This window comes from Hippocampus comes, unplaced genomic scaffold, assembly GCF_001891065.2.
Source record: "Hippocampus comes isolate QL1 unplaced genomic scaffold, H_comes_QL1_v1.1 scaffold85, whole genome shotgun sequence".
In the NCBI taxonomy this organism is placed as follows: domain Eukaryota; kingdom Metazoa; phylum Chordata; class Actinopteri; order Syngnathiformes; family Syngnathidae; genus Hippocampus; species Hippocampus comes.
This window is the reverse complement of record NW_017805540.1, coordinates 1,355,238-1,372,787: the sequence shown is the minus strand read 5'-3', so window position 1 is coordinate 1,372,787 and position 17,550 is coordinate 1,355,238. Positions and strand designations below refer to the sequence as shown.

Here is a 17,550-nt window from a genome sequence, read left to right as displayed (position 1 = left end):
ACACAACATAAGGTAAAACTGTCTCGCTACATTGCAATTTTTCAAAGAACAGTTTTATATAGTGGAACATTAAATAGGACTTCTTTTTCTGGGAATTATGCCTAAAAACATAGGAGTCAGAACCTTAAACTCAGGTTGAACGAGGTTTGTGTGTGTGTGAAAGTGAACACAACCACATAACACAAAATGTATTGTATATTAATTACCAACTGTGAACAAACAATGCAAGTGATTTGCTGTGGTGACTCCTGATGGTACAGGCCAAAAGCCACAACCCAATTCGTTTTTTTCCGCACAATGTAGAAATACAGTGAACTCCTGTATAGTTGTAGTTTAGCATTCAGAAATTCACATAGTTTTATTTATTTCTGGTTATGCATCTTTGTTGAAAAAAAACTCATCGATTCGCTGTGTTGGTGCTTTGGCCCCCCAAAATAATGTATTGCCGCGGTGCTACCTTAATACCAAATAACTATGTTGAAGTGAATTGAGAAGCATCTTTATACAAAAGCAGTGCTTGCTACCATATTGTGACATCTTAGTGCCAAGGAGCGATGTTTAAGTGAGTCGAGAAGCTTTAAATAGACAAAGTAGGGATTTGTCACCATCTTGTGGCACCTTTAGTCATTTACATTTACAAAAAACATTACCTTGCGCAGTCGATAGTTGGGTATGCACACGCACACGCTATGCTAACATGTAAAATAGTTTATTTTTGTAAATGTTTCTAAATTCAATTCCACAAACTCCGTACTCTGTACACTTCAAAAGGCATTTTCCAAAAAACAAAAGAAACACCCCGCCCCCAAAAAAGTGGGTTGTGGGGGGGATATAAAGAACCAAAAATGGGACTACTTTACATGACAAAGAAAATGTAGCACAAACACACTGGCAGGATGATGTCATATCATACAAGAGAAGGAAAAAAAAATATTTAAGAAACAATTTTGTTACAACCATTCATTGAGAAAATATATACAATTGACTCGGAAAGTTAAAAAAATACATGCCATATACATTACGAGTTCTAAGACTGTCTCCAAAATTTTACTTGAAATTGTGCACGCAAAAAAACGTTTCCATTTTCTACGCATGTGACGTGTGACTGTGTGTCAGTATAAGAAATAGTTCAGATTAAAGACAATGCCATCTATCCAAAGGAGAGAAGCGACGGTGGCAAAAGTTCCCCGGCAATTCTTTCTGTCAAACATAAGCACAGACATACACACATACATAAACATAAACACACACGCACTATGGTTTGTCAAAGTTGTCGTCATCAGACACTTGCACCTTGTTTCAAAAGCAACATAAAAACAACAAATATACGTTGGTGTTCCTATTTGTGTTAAAAAGTTAAAAAGTTGTCCTTTTGGGGTTTCGAAACCTAATTCACAGTTTATTTAAAATCAAACCTGATTAACGGGCGACAGACAATCTGTCGCCATTTGGAGAGTTGATACTTTCAATCTGCAACTGATCATTTAGCAACAAAAATAGCATTTCTTCTACTTTTTTTTGTTTTGTTTCTTTGAGTGGTTAACGTGTGTGTGTGTAAAGTCACAAAACACTACAGCTACAATACCTTACTTTTACAACAAAAATATTTTGTGAATTATTGTGGTTATCTTACAAATTCTGTACAGAATAATCATAATATATACTCTCAAACAGAAATAACGTTCCATCTTAAATAAATTTCATTGACAAAACAGAACGGGGGGTTGGGAGGAGAAGAAAAGAGGAACAAAAATTTTTAAACACCTAACATTGAGAGGGTTAAGGTAGTATTTGGTCGGTTATTCCTATACTTTTTCTTTATGTACATTTATACAACAAAAAAAAAAGTAACAGCATGTCTTCTTCTCACTTCACAAACATATCTGGCCTTCTTCAAATCATCACCATCATGTAGAGAATCAAATTCATTCACTCGGTAATAAATACAAAATTCCACACAAATCACATGACGGAGACCTATGATAAAACTGACTCATGGAATCAAGTATTGTGTGTGTGAGTGTGTGTCCATTTTTTTTTTCAGTTTTGTTGGTTTTTTTTTCCATCTTTTTTTTTGTTTTTTTTTCCCTCTTTTTTTTTTTTTTTTTAGTGCAAGTTAATATTCCCTTCGCAGTATTCATTGCTGTACATTCCTCATTCAGTGATGTCTACATTTAGTCATACACATAGTACGACACACGCACACGCACTCACACACACACACAAACAAAAGGGCCTGCCCTTAGTAAGCAATAAGGCCGCACCCTGCACAGTGCTTTCTCATTCGTTGGTGAATTCCACACCCCGTGTAAGCCGCACACGTGTTTACAGAGACACCCACTCACAGACAGACAGACAGACAGACAGAGGCGTCGCAATGCAATGGCCTCGCACATATGGCACACGTCGCATCCTGCTACTTGTGTTCCATTCACCTCCATCCAACTCGGACGCCTTCTGATCCGTCACAAAATGACTTCAGGATGAAACTGAGCCTTCTCAGCATCCGCAGGCAAGAAGCAGGGAATGTTTTTTTTTTTGTTGTCTATACAATTGACTCGGAAAGTTAAAAAAATACATGCCATATACATTACGAGTTCTAAGACTGTCTCCAAAATTTTACTTGAAATTGTGCACGCAAAAAAACGTTTCCATTTTCTACGCATGTGACGTGTGACTGTGTGTCAGTATAAGAAATAGTTCAGATTAAAGACAATGCCATCTATCCAAAGGAGAGAAGCGACGGTGGCAAAAGTTCCCCGGCAATTCTTTCTGTCAAACATAAGCACAGACATACACACATACATAAACATAAACACACACGCACTATGGTTTGTCAAAGTTGTCGTCATCAGACACTTGCACCTTGTTTCAAAAGCAACATAAAAACAACAAATATACGTTGGTGTTCCTATTTGTGTTAAAAAGTTAAAAAGTTGTCCTTTTGGGGTTTCGAAACCTAATTCACAGTTTATTTAAAATCAAACCTGATTAACGGGCGACAGACAATCTGTCGCCATTTGGAGAGTTGATACTTTCAATCTGCAACTGATCATTTAGCAACAAAAATAGCATTTCTTCTACTTTTTTTTGTTTTGTTTCTTTGAGTGGTTAACGTGTGTGTGTAAAGTCACAAAACACTACAGCTACAATACCTTACTTTTACAACAAAAATATTTTGTGAATTATTGTGGTTATCTTACAAATTCTGTACAGAATAATCATAATATATACTCTCAAACAGAAATAACGTTCCATCTTAAATAAATTTCATTGACAAAACAGAACGGGGGGTTGGGAGGAGAAGAAAAGAGGAACAAAAATTTTTAAACACCTAACATTGAGAGGGTTAAGGTAGTATTTGGTCGGTTATTCCTATACTTTTTCTTTATGTACATTTATACAACAAAAAAAAAAGTAACAGCATGTCTTCTTCTCACTTCACAAACATATCTGGCCTTCTTCAAATCATCACCATCATGTAGAGAATCAAATTCATTCACTCGGTAATAAATACAAAATTCCACACAAATCACATGACGGAGACCTATGATAAAACTGACTCATGGAATCAAGTATTGTGTGTGTGAGTGTGTGTCCATTTTTTTTTCAGTTTTGTTGTTTTTTTTTCATCTTTTTTTTTTTTTTTTTAGTGCAAGTTAATATTCCCTTCGCAGTATTCATTGCTGTACATTCCTCATTCAGTGATGTCTACATTTAGTCATACACATAGTACGACACACGCACACGCACTCACACACACACACAAACAAAAGGGCCTGCCCTTAGTAAGCAATAAGGCCGCACCCTGCACAGTTTTTTTTTTTTTTTTTTAGTGCAAGTTAATATTCCCTTCGCAGTATTCATTGCTGTACATTCCTCATTCAGTGATGTCTACATTTAGTCATACACATAGTACGACACACGCACACGCACTCACACACACACACAAACAAAAGGGCCTGCCCTTAGTAAGCAATAAGGCCGCACCCTGCACAGTGCTTTCTCATTCGTTGGTGAATTCCACACCCCGTGTAAGCCGCACACGTGTTTACAGAGACACCCACTCACAGACAGACAGACAGACAGACAGAGGCGTCGCAATGCAATGGCCTCGCACATATGGCACACGTCGCATCCTGCTACTTGTGTTCCATTCACCTCCATCCAACTCGGACGCCTTCTGATCCGTCACAAAATGACTTCAGGATGAAACTGAGCCTTCTCAGCATCCGCAGGCAAGAAGCAGGGAATGTTTTTTTTTTTGTTGTCTTTTTTTCTTTAAGGTTTGTCAGCATCGCCGTCTCTTCGTTCAGTAGATCCACTTCCTGCACTCAGCGGCGCCACAGTGGCACGCCGCCTTGTGCTGACTGGCGACGGGGTCGAACTGGTGGTCAAAGCACAGCTGGAAAATGACAGAGCAGAGGCGTGAGGGACAGTTACTTGGGTTTCACGTCCTCCTATAAGGATGGATTTACACAACATCGTTGAGTGAGACAATTGAAGCTATTTGCTCTGGAGAGGCACAATTGGGATATGAGTTGTTAAATTCAAAAATTTTTAAAGCCATTGGAAATGAAATTGAAGAGCAACTTTCCGATGGCCCATGTTGTCCAAGGTTGCCACCGTACGTAAATGACACGCATCTGCTCTCAAGAGACCTGAAAAAATACCGCATCACTGTTTTGTTGGTTCCGCCATCGAGTGTCATTTCTTTTTTTGATTTTTATGTTATTTTTTTTAAGAGCATTAATTTATTTGGAGATTTGAGACTACTTACAATCGTAAAATCCTACTTATGGGCCAGAATTGATTGAATATATTTTCATGCCAATGAAGGCCTTGTTTTTAGATGAATGGATTCAATGGCTCTCACGATTTTTTAAGGATCCGTGGGAGCCCTGGATTAGGCCAAATGAACACAATGTCACTTTTAGTATTTAGATTTTTTTGTTTTAACATATTGTTTACTTCTATGTTGTCACTGTTGTTGACACCTGTGGAGTTATTCACATGCAATTTGAGCATCCACCTATGTAGAGATTCTTTCCTGCTTTGTGTCACATGAAATGTACATGGAAATAAACAGTCCAAAGGAATTGGATAAAGGAAGCCAAGTGGAATTCGGCACTAAAAGTAGAATGGAATATTTGCACTCAAATGCCGCTAAAGACACTCAACTTTTTGGGAGACAAGAATGTTGTTAACATGTGGCAAATCTGGAACATCAACAAACGAACATCACCCCCCCCCCCCAAAAAAAAGATGGCTTCTGTGTTGGTCAACTTATTTTCTGCACTTTTCTAGTTGCGTTATAGGGGTTCCTCGAAGTTTTGTTCCTGTTTGTAAGTCAAAATACGCCTTGTCCCTATCGTAGACTAATTGCACTGTATAACAAAGTGTGAGTCATCTCATCTAAAAAAAAAGGGTGGAATAAAGAAAAAGAATATGCACCTCCTCTCCCCTTTCAATCCGGCGGATACAGCTGATGATGATTTTGTAACCCCTTTCAAATGTCACAACCTCAGCAACACAGTTTGGGTCACAAGAGTGGTTCATGTACCTGTTAAAGAAAAAGAAGATTACAGAAAAAGGAAAAAACGTCATCAGGGGAAACCGACTTGAGTGCATTAATGATCAGGGTTTTTTCCCCCCCATTTTCCATTTTAGAACGACCACAAACTGTTCACTGAAAACAGTCTTCTCTACCAAGCTTTACCCTGCATGTGCCCTTTAGTTAGTGTAAATTCAGAAGTGTTTCGAGGAATGCATTATGCCGCATGAAACAAGCCAAATAGTCAAGAGTGTGAGATATGCTGATCACGACACAAAATACATTGAAACCGGCAGCCCGAGGCAACCCGCCTACATTTATTCAAGGTTGGGGGTCAAGAGTGCAAAAGAGAGAAAAGCCAAAGGCAGAGACATCACACTCAACTTTTTGAATGCTTCGTTAAAGTAAACCACTCCGAATGAAAACCCGAAAAGCAAACGTTGAGGGGTAAAACGTCACGTACCTGGCGAGCCCTCCCGATCGGGTCGCATCGACAACATGCTCGCTGTCGATACGGAACATAAACACAGCTCGATTCTGGAAAGGAGATGGGTAAAAATAATTGTTAGTCTTTGTTCAAATAGCCTACAGCTGATTGACAGTGAAATGGATGCTGACCTGAGATCGATAGAGCCTGTCCTTCCTGATGGCTACCTCATTGCGGAGGACCGTTCCATTGTACTCAATCACCATTGTTTGCTTTTCCATGTCTCGAGCAGCAAACAGCCCGAGACCCTACAAATGTGTCATTACAGTACATTTCCATCTTAAAACCAAACTCATTCCATAAAACAAGAGTAACTGGAGTTTTAAGTACTGGTAATTTAAATGACATTCTAGGAAATATCAGTATATACGGTTAAGGGCTTGCTCTTTATTATCAACCTCGAATGTTGTTTGGTTGTTGATTATGATAATAGACAGAATATCAGCCAAAAATGCATTTAAAAAAACACACACAATATAAAACGTCTGGCTCCCACAGATTGGTCGGCGCTAAAGGCTTGGTGAGATGTCAACTTTTGGTGACATTATTCCACAGTCTGGGACACCACGCGAGGCCTCGACCTTCTTCACAGTCTGAAGGCAATTGGGATGACCTCAGTTAGCAAGATAATACGAACACACTCCAAATCTCCTTTCCTCAACACAAGATTGATCTTCCAAGCAGCAAAACATACTGCTAGAACAACAAAGCACTGGCTTGGGAAGGAGTCTTGAAGTGGGCTGGTCAGCCTCTAGACTGCAACACAATCTAAAATCTGTGGCAAGAACTGAAGCTTCAATTTCCATGTGGTAGCCAATAAACTTTTTGGATTTATATTTCGAGAGTTTCGGGTAAAAGGAACGGAGCAAAACCCCTCCTGAGGTGTGTGCAACACTCATAACAACTACTGTACAAAAATGGAAAGTACTAATTACCTTTTGCTTGGGCATCAGACGAGACACGCATTTCACTAATGCACGTTTTATATCTATTACGTTGTGTTTTTTTTCAAACACATTTTTACTGTTATTCTATTTCCATAATCAAACAACCAGTAGCTGAGAAAAACTATTATTCAGCTGGGGATCACCAAATTATTTCCGCAACTGTATCCCCACATTAAGGACAATGGCACTAACAGTACACGTTATTCAATTAGATTATGGGTTAATTCGACAAATTTTGATTCAACTAAAATGGTGTTCATGACTTAAGCCCCGCGGTTGTAAAACTGACTTGGATGCGGGAGCGGGCCAGGTAGACATTGGCTCTCCACTCGCTCTTCATCCAGCGGTACTGTGAAGATCTCGGGTGCACGACTGCTGGCTTGTTGTGGGAGGAGCCACCTTCTCCCTGGGCCACATTCTGGTTCGACCTGGCACTGCCGCCAGATACAGCCTGCGCCTGTGGCCTATAAAGCAACAGATATGTATTAATAGTGTGAAAATATAAAATACAGAAAACCCCCTGTACGTCGGTGCCAAGGGTAAGAACGATGAGCAATAAATTATGTTGAGCAGCAGTGGATGGGGCATAAAAATCGGTGGTCGTGCGGCTCAAGAAGGCACGCTCAGTTCACCGCTGTACTTAGGCTTTTTCATGTGATTGTCACATTTTTATGGATTGGAAGTGTTTTTCCGATAAAAATTTCCTGCAATTATTACTTTCCTCTTGCATTACCACATGTTAGTGACAGACTACAGATTGACAGTCACGTCATGTTAAAATTCGGATTCATTTGCCGTCAAAGGAATGGAACGACGCCGTAATACGAGTGCAGTGATGCTACTTTCACCAAATCTTACCTGATGACCAGAGAGGTGCGAGGGGAGCTGGTTCTTGGCTGAGCCCTGGCACTGCCAGCGGGATTGAACAGGAGAGGAAGTTCCATGAGAGGGTTGCGCCCGTAACGGAATGAGTATCTGTCACAAGCCTCCACTCCAGGGAGCTGAAATAGAGAGCAAAAACATTGGAGTCATTGTTACAGTTTAACAGTCAAACCCAAGGCCTCGGGGGGGACATCTGACGTGGTCATTTTATGTGGCCCGTGGAAGCAAATCATGTGGGTCACCCTTCCATGTTTCTTGCTAAAGTGTCCAAACATTTTAAATCATCAAATGTAATAACGGCGAGATATTGCAGGCATTATTTTATGAACAAAGCCCTTTTTTACAGAACGAACTATAGTTCAACAAATTGAGGGATAGCTAGTTTTGGAATAAGAAGTCAAGGATAATTCGTTGAGTACACGTATATGTGACGTAATGTTTTCGCAGTCATAGCGGCTGTCTGAGGGCAACCGTGCCCTTGACTAAAATGAGTTTGACACCTCTGCTATAGTTTCACAACCTGCATATCACTATGCTGACAACATCAGAGCTCATACAAACCGATTCAGTGATCTTGGCGACAGCAGACGCTGTGAGCCCAAACAGATCCTCCCCTTTCAGATAAACTGGGAACAGCTTCAGTGTGCCAGATTCCGTTCTTTTTTCAGCAACAGGACCCAGAATCTGATCCCAAACGCCTAACATGAGGGGGATCAGAACGGGAAAACGTTAAAGATATGTTTGCCCGCAGTGAGTGTTTCACTTTTTCTTCAGGAATCTGCGGGCAATTTCGTGCGCAAACCTTTAGCGGTGGTGTCGGTCAGGACCAGATCTTGATAGCCCTGTTCGATGACTCTGATGGTAAACTCGGGTTGCCCATCTTTTTCTTCAACAGAACAGACGTAGCGGCAACGGCGGTTGCCGTGGCGCATGCTCCAGTATATACGACAAGCCTCGTAGCCGACTGGAAAGATGGCGGTCGTGGAGTGGAATGCTGCCATTTGCATGGGCGTGAGTTGGCCGATGGCGTGTAGCACCAGGCTGCCTATTCGGAAGGTGTAGCCCAACTCGGGTTGCTGCACAACTGTGGCCATCTGGCGTACTTCGTCCCTTTGGACGTAAACGCGTCGAAAGACGGCGAAGCAGCGCAGCTCGTGCTCCAGGGCATGTCCGGCCGTGCCCCGCGGTCTGTGGGCGTGGCACAGCATGGTCTTGTCCTTGAAGAAGGTGCAATGGGCTTGCAGGGCACAGGTGAAATGGTAGACATTGGTACAACGCAAGCGGTGGCAGCCGCTGGTGGCGCCCGTCTGCTGGCAGTAGACGCAGCGCACCGTTTGGCCACGACGCAGCGCCAGCTCCACGTTGATCAGGGCGCCGGCTTGCGTCTCATACACCTCTGTGGACCACAGGGCGCAGTTGAGGTGCACCCACACGTCCAGGTCGAGATTAAGCAAGCGAGCGGGACCGTCAGTGATTCCATCTCCAAACTGGTGGCAGAAACAGCATCGCCTGTGGTCGCGCAGTGACACGGGAGGCCGCAACGAGGCACCAAGTTTTTTCAGGAGGTCGTCAATCTTATCTTCTTCTGGGAGTTGAGAGTTTCCTCTAGGCACCACCACCTGGACAGTCCACTTCCTCCATCGAAGACCCTTTGGTCTCTTGACCTGATGCCAAGTCTCGTGGGACCTGGGCCGGGCCTTCAGCTTCACCGTCACTTTGATGGCGTCCGACCTGGCTGTCTCACCAGCCACGGGGAAGGGGATTGGAGAAGTCGATGGGGGGGAGTGTTTAGGCTCAAGCTGGGCGAGGCAATGAACATCCATTGAAGACATGTTGTTGTTGTACTGGTGCTGGGCTTTAGAGAACATCTCTCTTTGATCCGAGGCGGCAATGAGCGTCAGGGATTCCTGGTTGGGGGAAAAAAAGAAAAGAAAAAGACCGTGAAATACAAGAAAGAATGATGAATTACTCCATCTCCTGGACACTGACAAACCTTTGATTCTGTGGATGACTTGGACTGCATTGGTGAGGAGCAGTAGAGAAGGAAGCAGTTCTGACTACAGAAGACCAGCTCGTCTTTGAAACGGCTGACAGATTCCTGATGAACGAAATTGTCCAAACAATGAGAATTTGAGGGGGGAAATGAAATCAAAACTCAACATCTGTGAGTTATTGAGCTCAATTCATGTTAAAAGTAAAAAGAGGCTAAAAACAATGTAAATCTCAATTTCAATCAATTATCTGTAAGATTGATATCTGAGTATTCAAAAACATGCAAGAAACAGATTATAGAAAGACAAAGTACTATACTAATTTACACAACTGTTATACAAGGAGCAAATACCAGATACTGTATATATGGTACCTTAATGTGAGAGGGGAGCTCTTTGATGGATTTCTGCACTCCATTTCCCAGGACCACCACTTTACAGTTGCAGCACCATTGTGGTTTACCTCCAGGGCTGCCAGAAACTCTCTGGTCAGGTCCTCGAGCTAGGGCGGAGCCTAAAGCAAAACAAACAAAAAAACCTCAAATGGTTCACAGATCATGTAGGCAGTTCAATTAAAAGCAGCATTGTCGCTCTTAAGTAGCGTACACATGCCCTGATAGGCCCAATAATTGGGTGTAAAAAATAAAATTAAAAAAAGATTTGGACATGTGGTGTGACTTCTCCCCCATCCGCTCAGAAAAGGTCATTGTGTGTTTTAATTATCAAGCACACCACACACACTAAGAATAGTCTCATCATGAGTGGTGACTAGCATTCTTCAGTCATTTCCTCACCTGGGCTGTTGGGATGGAAGCGGAAATGATGCGCCTGATGTTGCATCATTCCAATCGGGCCACCAGGCCTGATCATCTGTCCCGGGCGACCATGAAGGCCTCCATTTTCTCCCTGCCCATGGAAAAGCAAAGGAGGGCGAAGGTCCCCGCGCGGGTAAGTGAGCATGGATATGGGCCCCCGGTCTGGGGTGCTGCTGACCTCGTAGCTGCTGGGGATCTTCACACAAAGCAGCTCTGAAATGGCTGCCACCACTCCAGTGATGTTCTGGAGCAGGGAAAAAGAGCAAGACTTAAAAACACTCATAGGTTTTTGACCTTGTATTTTTAGGAGGTCATCAGCTATGTAAATCACGTCATCATCATGGGTCAACTAAATACACTAACAGCAATGAATCCAACGACAAAAAAGGAACGCGACGCAACACAGGAAAACAATGAGCGGCAACAAATGAATTCTGAGGTGTTTCTATTTAGCATGTACATGATTATTACAAGAGAAAAGCAACCGTTTTCACTTTTCTTGTGTTGTTGCAAAGCGATGATTTTTTTGTTGACTGACCAATGGGCTAGCTCAATTGCACCTGTTTGATTACCCAACCCAAGTTTTTACAATGGATTCTAAAAGACAAAAAGAATATGAAAGACCTGCGCTGGTTAATTCAAGTATATTTTCACTGAATTTGAGTACTTTACCTCAGCTGCAGCTGGTCTTAAAGTGATGGCTACAGAAACCAGCCCTGATTTGGAATTGTTGGACATGGGACCAAACGGGGGTCCAAAGAAGGCTCCTGAAGGCTCAGTCTTAATATCTTGCAATTTGACCTCTGACCCTAAAGAGGAAAATTGGAAAACTTATTTTACGCCAATGAAATTAAAAATCAAATGATGAGAATCTGCATTCTAACATACATACCTTTCCCATCCGGCGCAGGAAGCATGGGGAGCACAGGGGAGACGCAGGGGGATGGTGGCTCTTGCTTCACCAATGACAGATCTGGATAACGACTTATTTCCATGCCAACCACACTCTCAGGGGACGAGGATGGAACAAAACTATCAGGTGTGTCCCTTTCCTTGCAAAGCTCCTGCCCTTTGTTACTGTGACATTGCAGGGAAAAATACAGTCAAATGCTTGCAGCTTTGTATGGAAACAAAGAACTGTATTGCTTTAATCTGTGTGTCAGATACCTCAGCTCCTCCTGGTTATTGTGGGGAGGGGTCGGAAGGGATGCGGGAACATCCACTGTTTTGGGACCCTGAGCAATGGCCCGAGCTAGCAGATCATCTTCAGTCCTAAACGGGACATGTAGCGGCTTCGGAACAAGGCCTTTGGTCACTGCACATAGAAGACCATGCGGTTATACTGTGCTCTTTGAATGATAAAAATATCCATCCATCCATTCTCTTCTGCTTATGGGAGGTCAGGTCATGGGGGCAGCAGCTTTAGCAAGGAATCCCAAACTTCGCTCTCCCCAAGCACTTCGTACAGCTCCTCCTGGGGATCCCAAGGCGTTTCCAAGCCAGCCAAGAGACGTCCCAGTGGGAGATGCCCGGAACATCTCACCAAGGAAGCATTCTAACAAGGTGCCTGAGCCACCTTGTCTGTCTCCTCTCAATGCGGAGGAGCAGTCTCTCGACACTGCATTCCTTTCGGATGTCCGAGCTTGTCACCTTATCTCTAAACTAGAGCCCGGACACTCTGCAGAGGAAATTAATTCAGCTCCTTGTTTCCGGGATCTTTTACTTTCGCCCACCACCTTCAACATGCGATCATAGCTGAGGGTAGCAACGAAGAGCTACCAGTAAATCGAGAGCCTCACCTTTCGGCTCAACTCTTTCTTCGCCATGACTAACCAATACAGGGTCCGCATAACTACAGACACTGCACCGATCTGCTTGTCGATCTCCGGCTGCCAGCTACCCCCAGCCCAAACACAAAATCGTGAACAAGACTCCAGCATTTCCAACTGAGTACCATAGCCTCAGATTTGGAGGTGCTGATTATCATCCTAACTGTGTAAACACTTGGCCGCGAACCACTCCAGTGACAGTTTAAGATTGTGGCTTGATGAAAGTAGAAATACCACATCATCTGCAAAAATCAGCCGTAATACTGTGGTCACCACACTAGACCCCTCCACACCTTGGCCGTGCCTTGAAATTCTGTCCATAAAGGTTATGAACAGTCAGTGACAAAGGGCAGCCTGGGTGGAGTCGAACCCTCACTGGAAAAGAATCCGACTTTCTGCCGGTACAGACAAAGTGGTGTACAGTAAATGTGTGCATTTTACCCATGGCAGCCGCTTTGCTCGCCAGCTCTTCTGTTGTCGCAAAGCCATTGATCATTTTCTGACGATTCACAGGTGGGGGCGTGGGAGGAAGAGATGCCGGAGGTGTTGGCGGATTGCTCATGTTACTCTGCTGTAGGAAAGGGCAGAGCCCTGGTCAGTTCATGAATTTAGAGGAACGGTCCAAGAGCATCATAAATATAAGGAGAGCTCACCTTGTAGGCCAGCTGCGAGTAATAGTCGGAGACGCCATCCAGCGAGGCGCTGCCAAAAGTGCCTGACAGGAGGTTCTCTCCATTGAGCTGACCGGTGCCGTAGGGAGCAAAGTGGGCAAAGTTCACCCCGATCAGTGGCTCCATGAGGGGCAGCAGAGAGAGCTGCTGTGAATGAAAAAAACCCACATAAAATGCCTTAATTATACATTTGATGTGACTTTTCCTTTATTTCACGGTTTCCCTGCTTCCGCTTCAAAGCTTAAAAGCATTTGTAAATTACTGAAGATCACAAAATTAAACATACGAATTGTTCATATCAGGCCACCACGACTTACCACTTTCTTGCATATGCTGTTAATTTTAATACGCTTTCAATATTTTCTGAATTCACCTTTTTATGCTCTGCCCACACGAGATGGGCTTTGCAGTTTACAGTTGCTCATTTGTCGAGCATACCTGCTACTTGATTGGTGCTCATATGGGCAAGGTACCTACTAGGTGGTAACTTCAAACCATGTCATTCATGTTTCTGAATATTAACAATAATAATTAAAAAAACACTGAGGAAATGAATTGTTAATTACTACAGCAAACAGGGTTTGCATTTAATTCAATCTTAATAACTCGTAGCCTTCAGCTGCAGGTTACCATTGTGGGGGGGACTTCACACACCTCTTTGCACAATCGGCTAGAGATTAGTTTCATATTTGATTTAGTTTCTGTTCTTAACTCATTCACTCCCAAAGACGTTTTTAAATGTCTTTTCAGACTTGGTCCAGAATTGGCTGGTACTGAATGAGTTTGACATGTGCAAAGGCTTTCATCAGTTGATTAGTCTTACCTGTTTGATTTGGGTCATCACTGTGTCAGGGCCGGAGTGCATCAGTTGCCTCTCATCACCTTCCTTCTTCCTTTTCTTGTAGCGAGAGGGAGGTTTCTCCCCTCCTTTTGGGTTTCTTTTATTCCTCCCCTTCTTCTTCTCCTGTTCACTGAAGAGATGCCCTTGGAAGTCCAGAGTGCCATCAGAATACGCCTGAGGATGAAAAAGATGTCACAGAACACAAACGTTCATCTTCTTTCATGAAGGCCAAATAGTTGACTTCAACATACAAGCTAGGTTTTCAACCACATAAGTGAGTCATTCAGAAACAAATGTGAATTATTACAATTATCCTGAGTCGCTTCAAGAGGACAATCTCTCAGGATATTTTAGAGACATCGGTCAAATGGGCCTTAACTTTGAACGGAAGGGAGGGTAAACACTCATTTTTGGCCCGATATTGGTGTACCCTACTTGAGTTGCTGTTTGACTCACTATGCTGCCCACTCCCCACGTGACACATATGAACAAAAAGACTGACCCCATTGCTGTCCACAGAGCTTTGCCTGAGAAGGGCTTTGCAGTCAGCAGGATCCTCCTCCTCCGATCGCATGCTCTCCTCCGACTGCTGCTGGGAGAACTCTGGTGGAGTCGCGCTCTTGTTCTTCAGCAAGTGCTTCAGTAGCTCGTTGCCAGCTTCACCCTTGTTTGGACTCTGCCCAGCAGGGAAGGGAGACACGCCCCCTTTGCTGCCGCCCTCCTCCTTCACAGAACTCATTTCGGCACCCACGGGCCCTTCTCTTGACCCGTGACATTCGCTGCTGTCAGTCTGCTCCAACTTTATGTTGCTGAGGATCCTGTCATGCTCCTGAGCCTGCGCCCTCGCCGCCTCCAGCGAAAGTCCGGATTGTGACCCAGAAAGTTGCCGCTCTAGCTCAGAGTGACCCGGAGTAGAACATCCAAGTGGGGATCTTGACAGGTCATGCTCTCCAAAGAGATGCGGGTTCCTGGTTGGCGTTGAAGACGTGTCTGAGACGCATGGCGTCAGTGGGGCAGTGAGGTCCGAGTGTGGCGTTGAAGGCGTCTTGATCGAATCGGCGTCATCATCTTTCTTCTTTTTCCGTGTTCTTTTCTTTTTCCCTTTTTCATCCGGTATGATGTTAGAGTATAGTTGGATTAATGATTGACCTGAGCCAGGGAAGTTGGATGGAAGAGGTGTAGCCGAGTCATTTGCAAAAGGTGGACCTTCGCCTGGCATCGGAAGCATCATTCCTGGTCCGCTGAACTGACGAGGTCTGGGCTGACCCTGTGGAAAGTTGGACACTGGTAGGCCGAGGTTATCAGGGCCCATTTCTGGAGGTACCATCTCGTTTCCCATCATGGGCCTGCGTTCACTTTGCATAAAGTTTCCAGTTGACGAGCACATGCCTTGCTGCTGGGGGAAAGCTGCTGCGTGTTCTTGCTGCTGTTGTAAAGGAAGCCTCTGGGGCTGCATAAACTCCTGCGGTAGCTCCGAGTTAAAAAACGGCATCTGAGCGAGCGGCGCCAACATCCCATCTGGCCCCATCATACCTTGCTGCTCCATTTCCATGCGGTGTTTCAAGGCCCTCTGCCGTTCAACTTCCTGCATAAGCTGCACCCGCTGTCTCTCCTGCTGTTCCCGGAGCCTTTCTCGCCTCTCCCGCTCTTGGAAGCCCTCGCTAAATGGATTGTTATCATCAAATTTCACACCGCCCGCCTGAATGGGTTTAACACCCCCTTGAGGAGCTGTTGCCAATTGGGACTCCACTGGCATTTGAGAGTGTTGAAGCATGTTACCCATCGGCATCTGATGGGGCTGCACTGGATTTCCCCCATGTAGCCGCGGGGGCAACATAGGTGGCATTCCAGGCCCTCCTATGGGACCAGGAGTGCCAGGGTGCCAGCCTGGTGGTGGGTTGGGCAATCGAGGAGGGGTGTTTGGTGGGCCAGAGTGAATTGGCATTTGCATCACAGGGTTCACCTGAGGCGGGACCATTGGTGGTCCACCGGGAACAAGGCCAGCAGGACCCGGCACTGAATGCATCCCAGGCATTAAGGGCGTCAGGTTGTTTTGTTGCTGTTTCACTCTGTATTCCTCGATGAGTTCAGCATGCTCCTTTTGTTGCTTGCGGATCTAAAATACATAAGATATGTTCATAAAATGACGACGGATATGGTATATATTTGGGTACATCTAAATGATTATTATAGTGATACAGATAAATTCTTTCATCCAAAAATGTTTTATCATTATTCCTTGAAAAAAAGTATTGCTGCAGCAACTAGAAGACTAAGTATGTTGCTACATCTAACTATAGGCTGGTCCACGCGCTGCGTTGCCCCTTAATTAATTTTCAAAGAACCCGATAGGACATTTTTTTGGATGGAGGGGGATTATAAGTGTACTTGGCACCATTTGAAGATTGTTTTTTCAATATCCACATTTCTTTTTTTGTATTTTCTTTGTTTCTGTTTTTGAAGGGCGGCAAACAAAAGTTATTTGTGGAAAACATTTTCCACACAGAACTTTGGTTTGCTGGAGATTGGAGATTTATCAGCGTGTTTTTGTAAATTGTTTGGGGTTTATATCTATCTATCTATCTATCTATCTATCTATCTATCTATCTATCTATCTATCTATATATATATATATATATATATATATATATATATATATAGAGGAAGGGAGCCAAATGTTCAGTAGAGGAGGTAGACACGTAGAGCTCTTCTTACCTGCTCTAGCTGTTTTTGCACTACGCCCTGCTGCTCTGTGACATGCTTGAGCTGCTCAGCATCCTCCTCCGGGAACTCTCTCCCGGCCTTCTTCGCCGTTCTCTGTTTGGCAGACAAAGCTTTCTTTGACTTCCTGTGTGCTCCAATCTTCTCCTCCAGAAACTTCTGCTGCATTTGAAGTAGTTGCTGAGTCTCCTGCAGCCATTCCTCATACTGTGCCCTTTGAGCATTGTCTGAAAGAAAATGGGTATTTTGTTAGCAAGCCTACCGGAATAGGGTGGCAAAAATATATTTGTGAGCCTAATAAACCTTCAATACCACTGATGCAAATACATTTTTGAGAACTTACTGACAAATCCCGGTCCAAAATTAGGAGGGTTTGGTCGTGGTACTTGTGTCAATCTGCCATCCTGGTGGAAAAGTAAAGACATTTGTTAGTACAGTCCATAGTGTATGTGTGACAGGTGCTGGTTCCCATTTTTTTTTTTTAAATTAAAAAGAATGAACCACATTCAGTATTAATATTACCTGTCCCACAACTTGTGGGGGAAGTGGTGTGCTTTCAGGAAGAGGTGTTACGGGCCCAGATGGAAACCTGTGAGACATAAGACAAATATAAATGTAATAGTTTCTTCGTGTGTATTCGCAGTTACGCATGTGTAAACAAAGCACACCAATAAAAAAAGCCTTACCTGTTCATAACCATTGGAGCCATTCCAATGTTGTTCTGAACCATGACTTTATTGATGCCTTTTAGTGCGACCATCTTGGCTTTCATGATTGGGTCAGTGATCGCGTCGAAATCTTGACAAAGACAA

At 43.7% G+C, this 17,550-nt stretch overlaps 1 protein-coding gene across 10 annotated transcripts in view; it reads right to left on the bottom strand.

The window, feature by feature from the left end:
* Positions 1–3,816: 3,816 nt before the first annotated feature.
* kmt2cb (lysine (K)-specific methyltransferase 2Cb) overlaps positions 3,817–17,550 on the bottom strand; it is a 63,376-nt gene continuing 49,642 nt past the window's right edge. For 6 of the 10 annotated variants that reach the window (XM_019878952.1, XM_019878958.1, XM_019878959.1 and 3 more), the window contains 22 exons: positions 17,425–17,536; positions 17,261–17,327; positions 17,082–17,142; positions 16,733–16,965; positions 14,520–16,133; positions 14,000–14,191; positions 13,159–13,323; positions 12,947–13,076; positions 11,844–11,991; positions 11,569–11,753; positions 11,349–11,485; positions 10,656–10,920; positions 10,236–10,375; positions 9,864–9,968; positions 8,673–9,777; positions 8,432–8,568; positions 7,847–7,989; positions 7,278–7,452; positions 6,173–6,289; positions 6,018–6,091; positions 5,455–5,563; positions 3,817–4,405 (listed from right to left, as the gene is read on the bottom strand). In XM_019878952.1, the coding sequence (XP_019734511.1) occupies positions 4,313–4,405; positions 5,455–5,563; positions 6,018–6,091; positions 6,173–6,289; positions 7,278–7,452; positions 7,847–7,989; positions 8,432–8,568; positions 8,673–9,777; positions 9,864–9,968; positions 10,236–10,375; positions 10,656–10,920; positions 11,349–11,485; positions 11,569–11,753; positions 11,844–11,991; positions 12,947–13,076; positions 13,159–13,323; positions 14,000–14,191; positions 14,520–16,133; positions 16,733–16,965; positions 17,082–17,142; positions 17,261–17,327; positions 17,425–17,536 (5,507 nt within the window). In that variant the 3' untranslated portion in view covers positions 3,817–4,312. The remainder of the gene's footprint in view (positions 4,406–5,454; positions 5,564–6,017; positions 6,092–6,172; positions 6,290–7,277; positions 7,453–7,846; positions 7,990–8,431; positions 8,569–8,672; positions 9,778–9,863; positions 9,969–10,235; positions 10,376–10,655; positions 10,921–11,348; positions 11,486–11,568; positions 11,754–11,843; positions 11,992–12,946; positions 13,077–13,158; positions 13,324–13,999; positions 14,192–14,519; positions 16,134–16,732; positions 16,966–17,081; positions 17,143–17,260; positions 17,328–17,424; positions 17,537–17,550) is intronic. The other 4 variants (XM_019878957.1, XM_019878954.1, XM_019878953.1 and 1 more) reach the window with 4 other exon arrangements.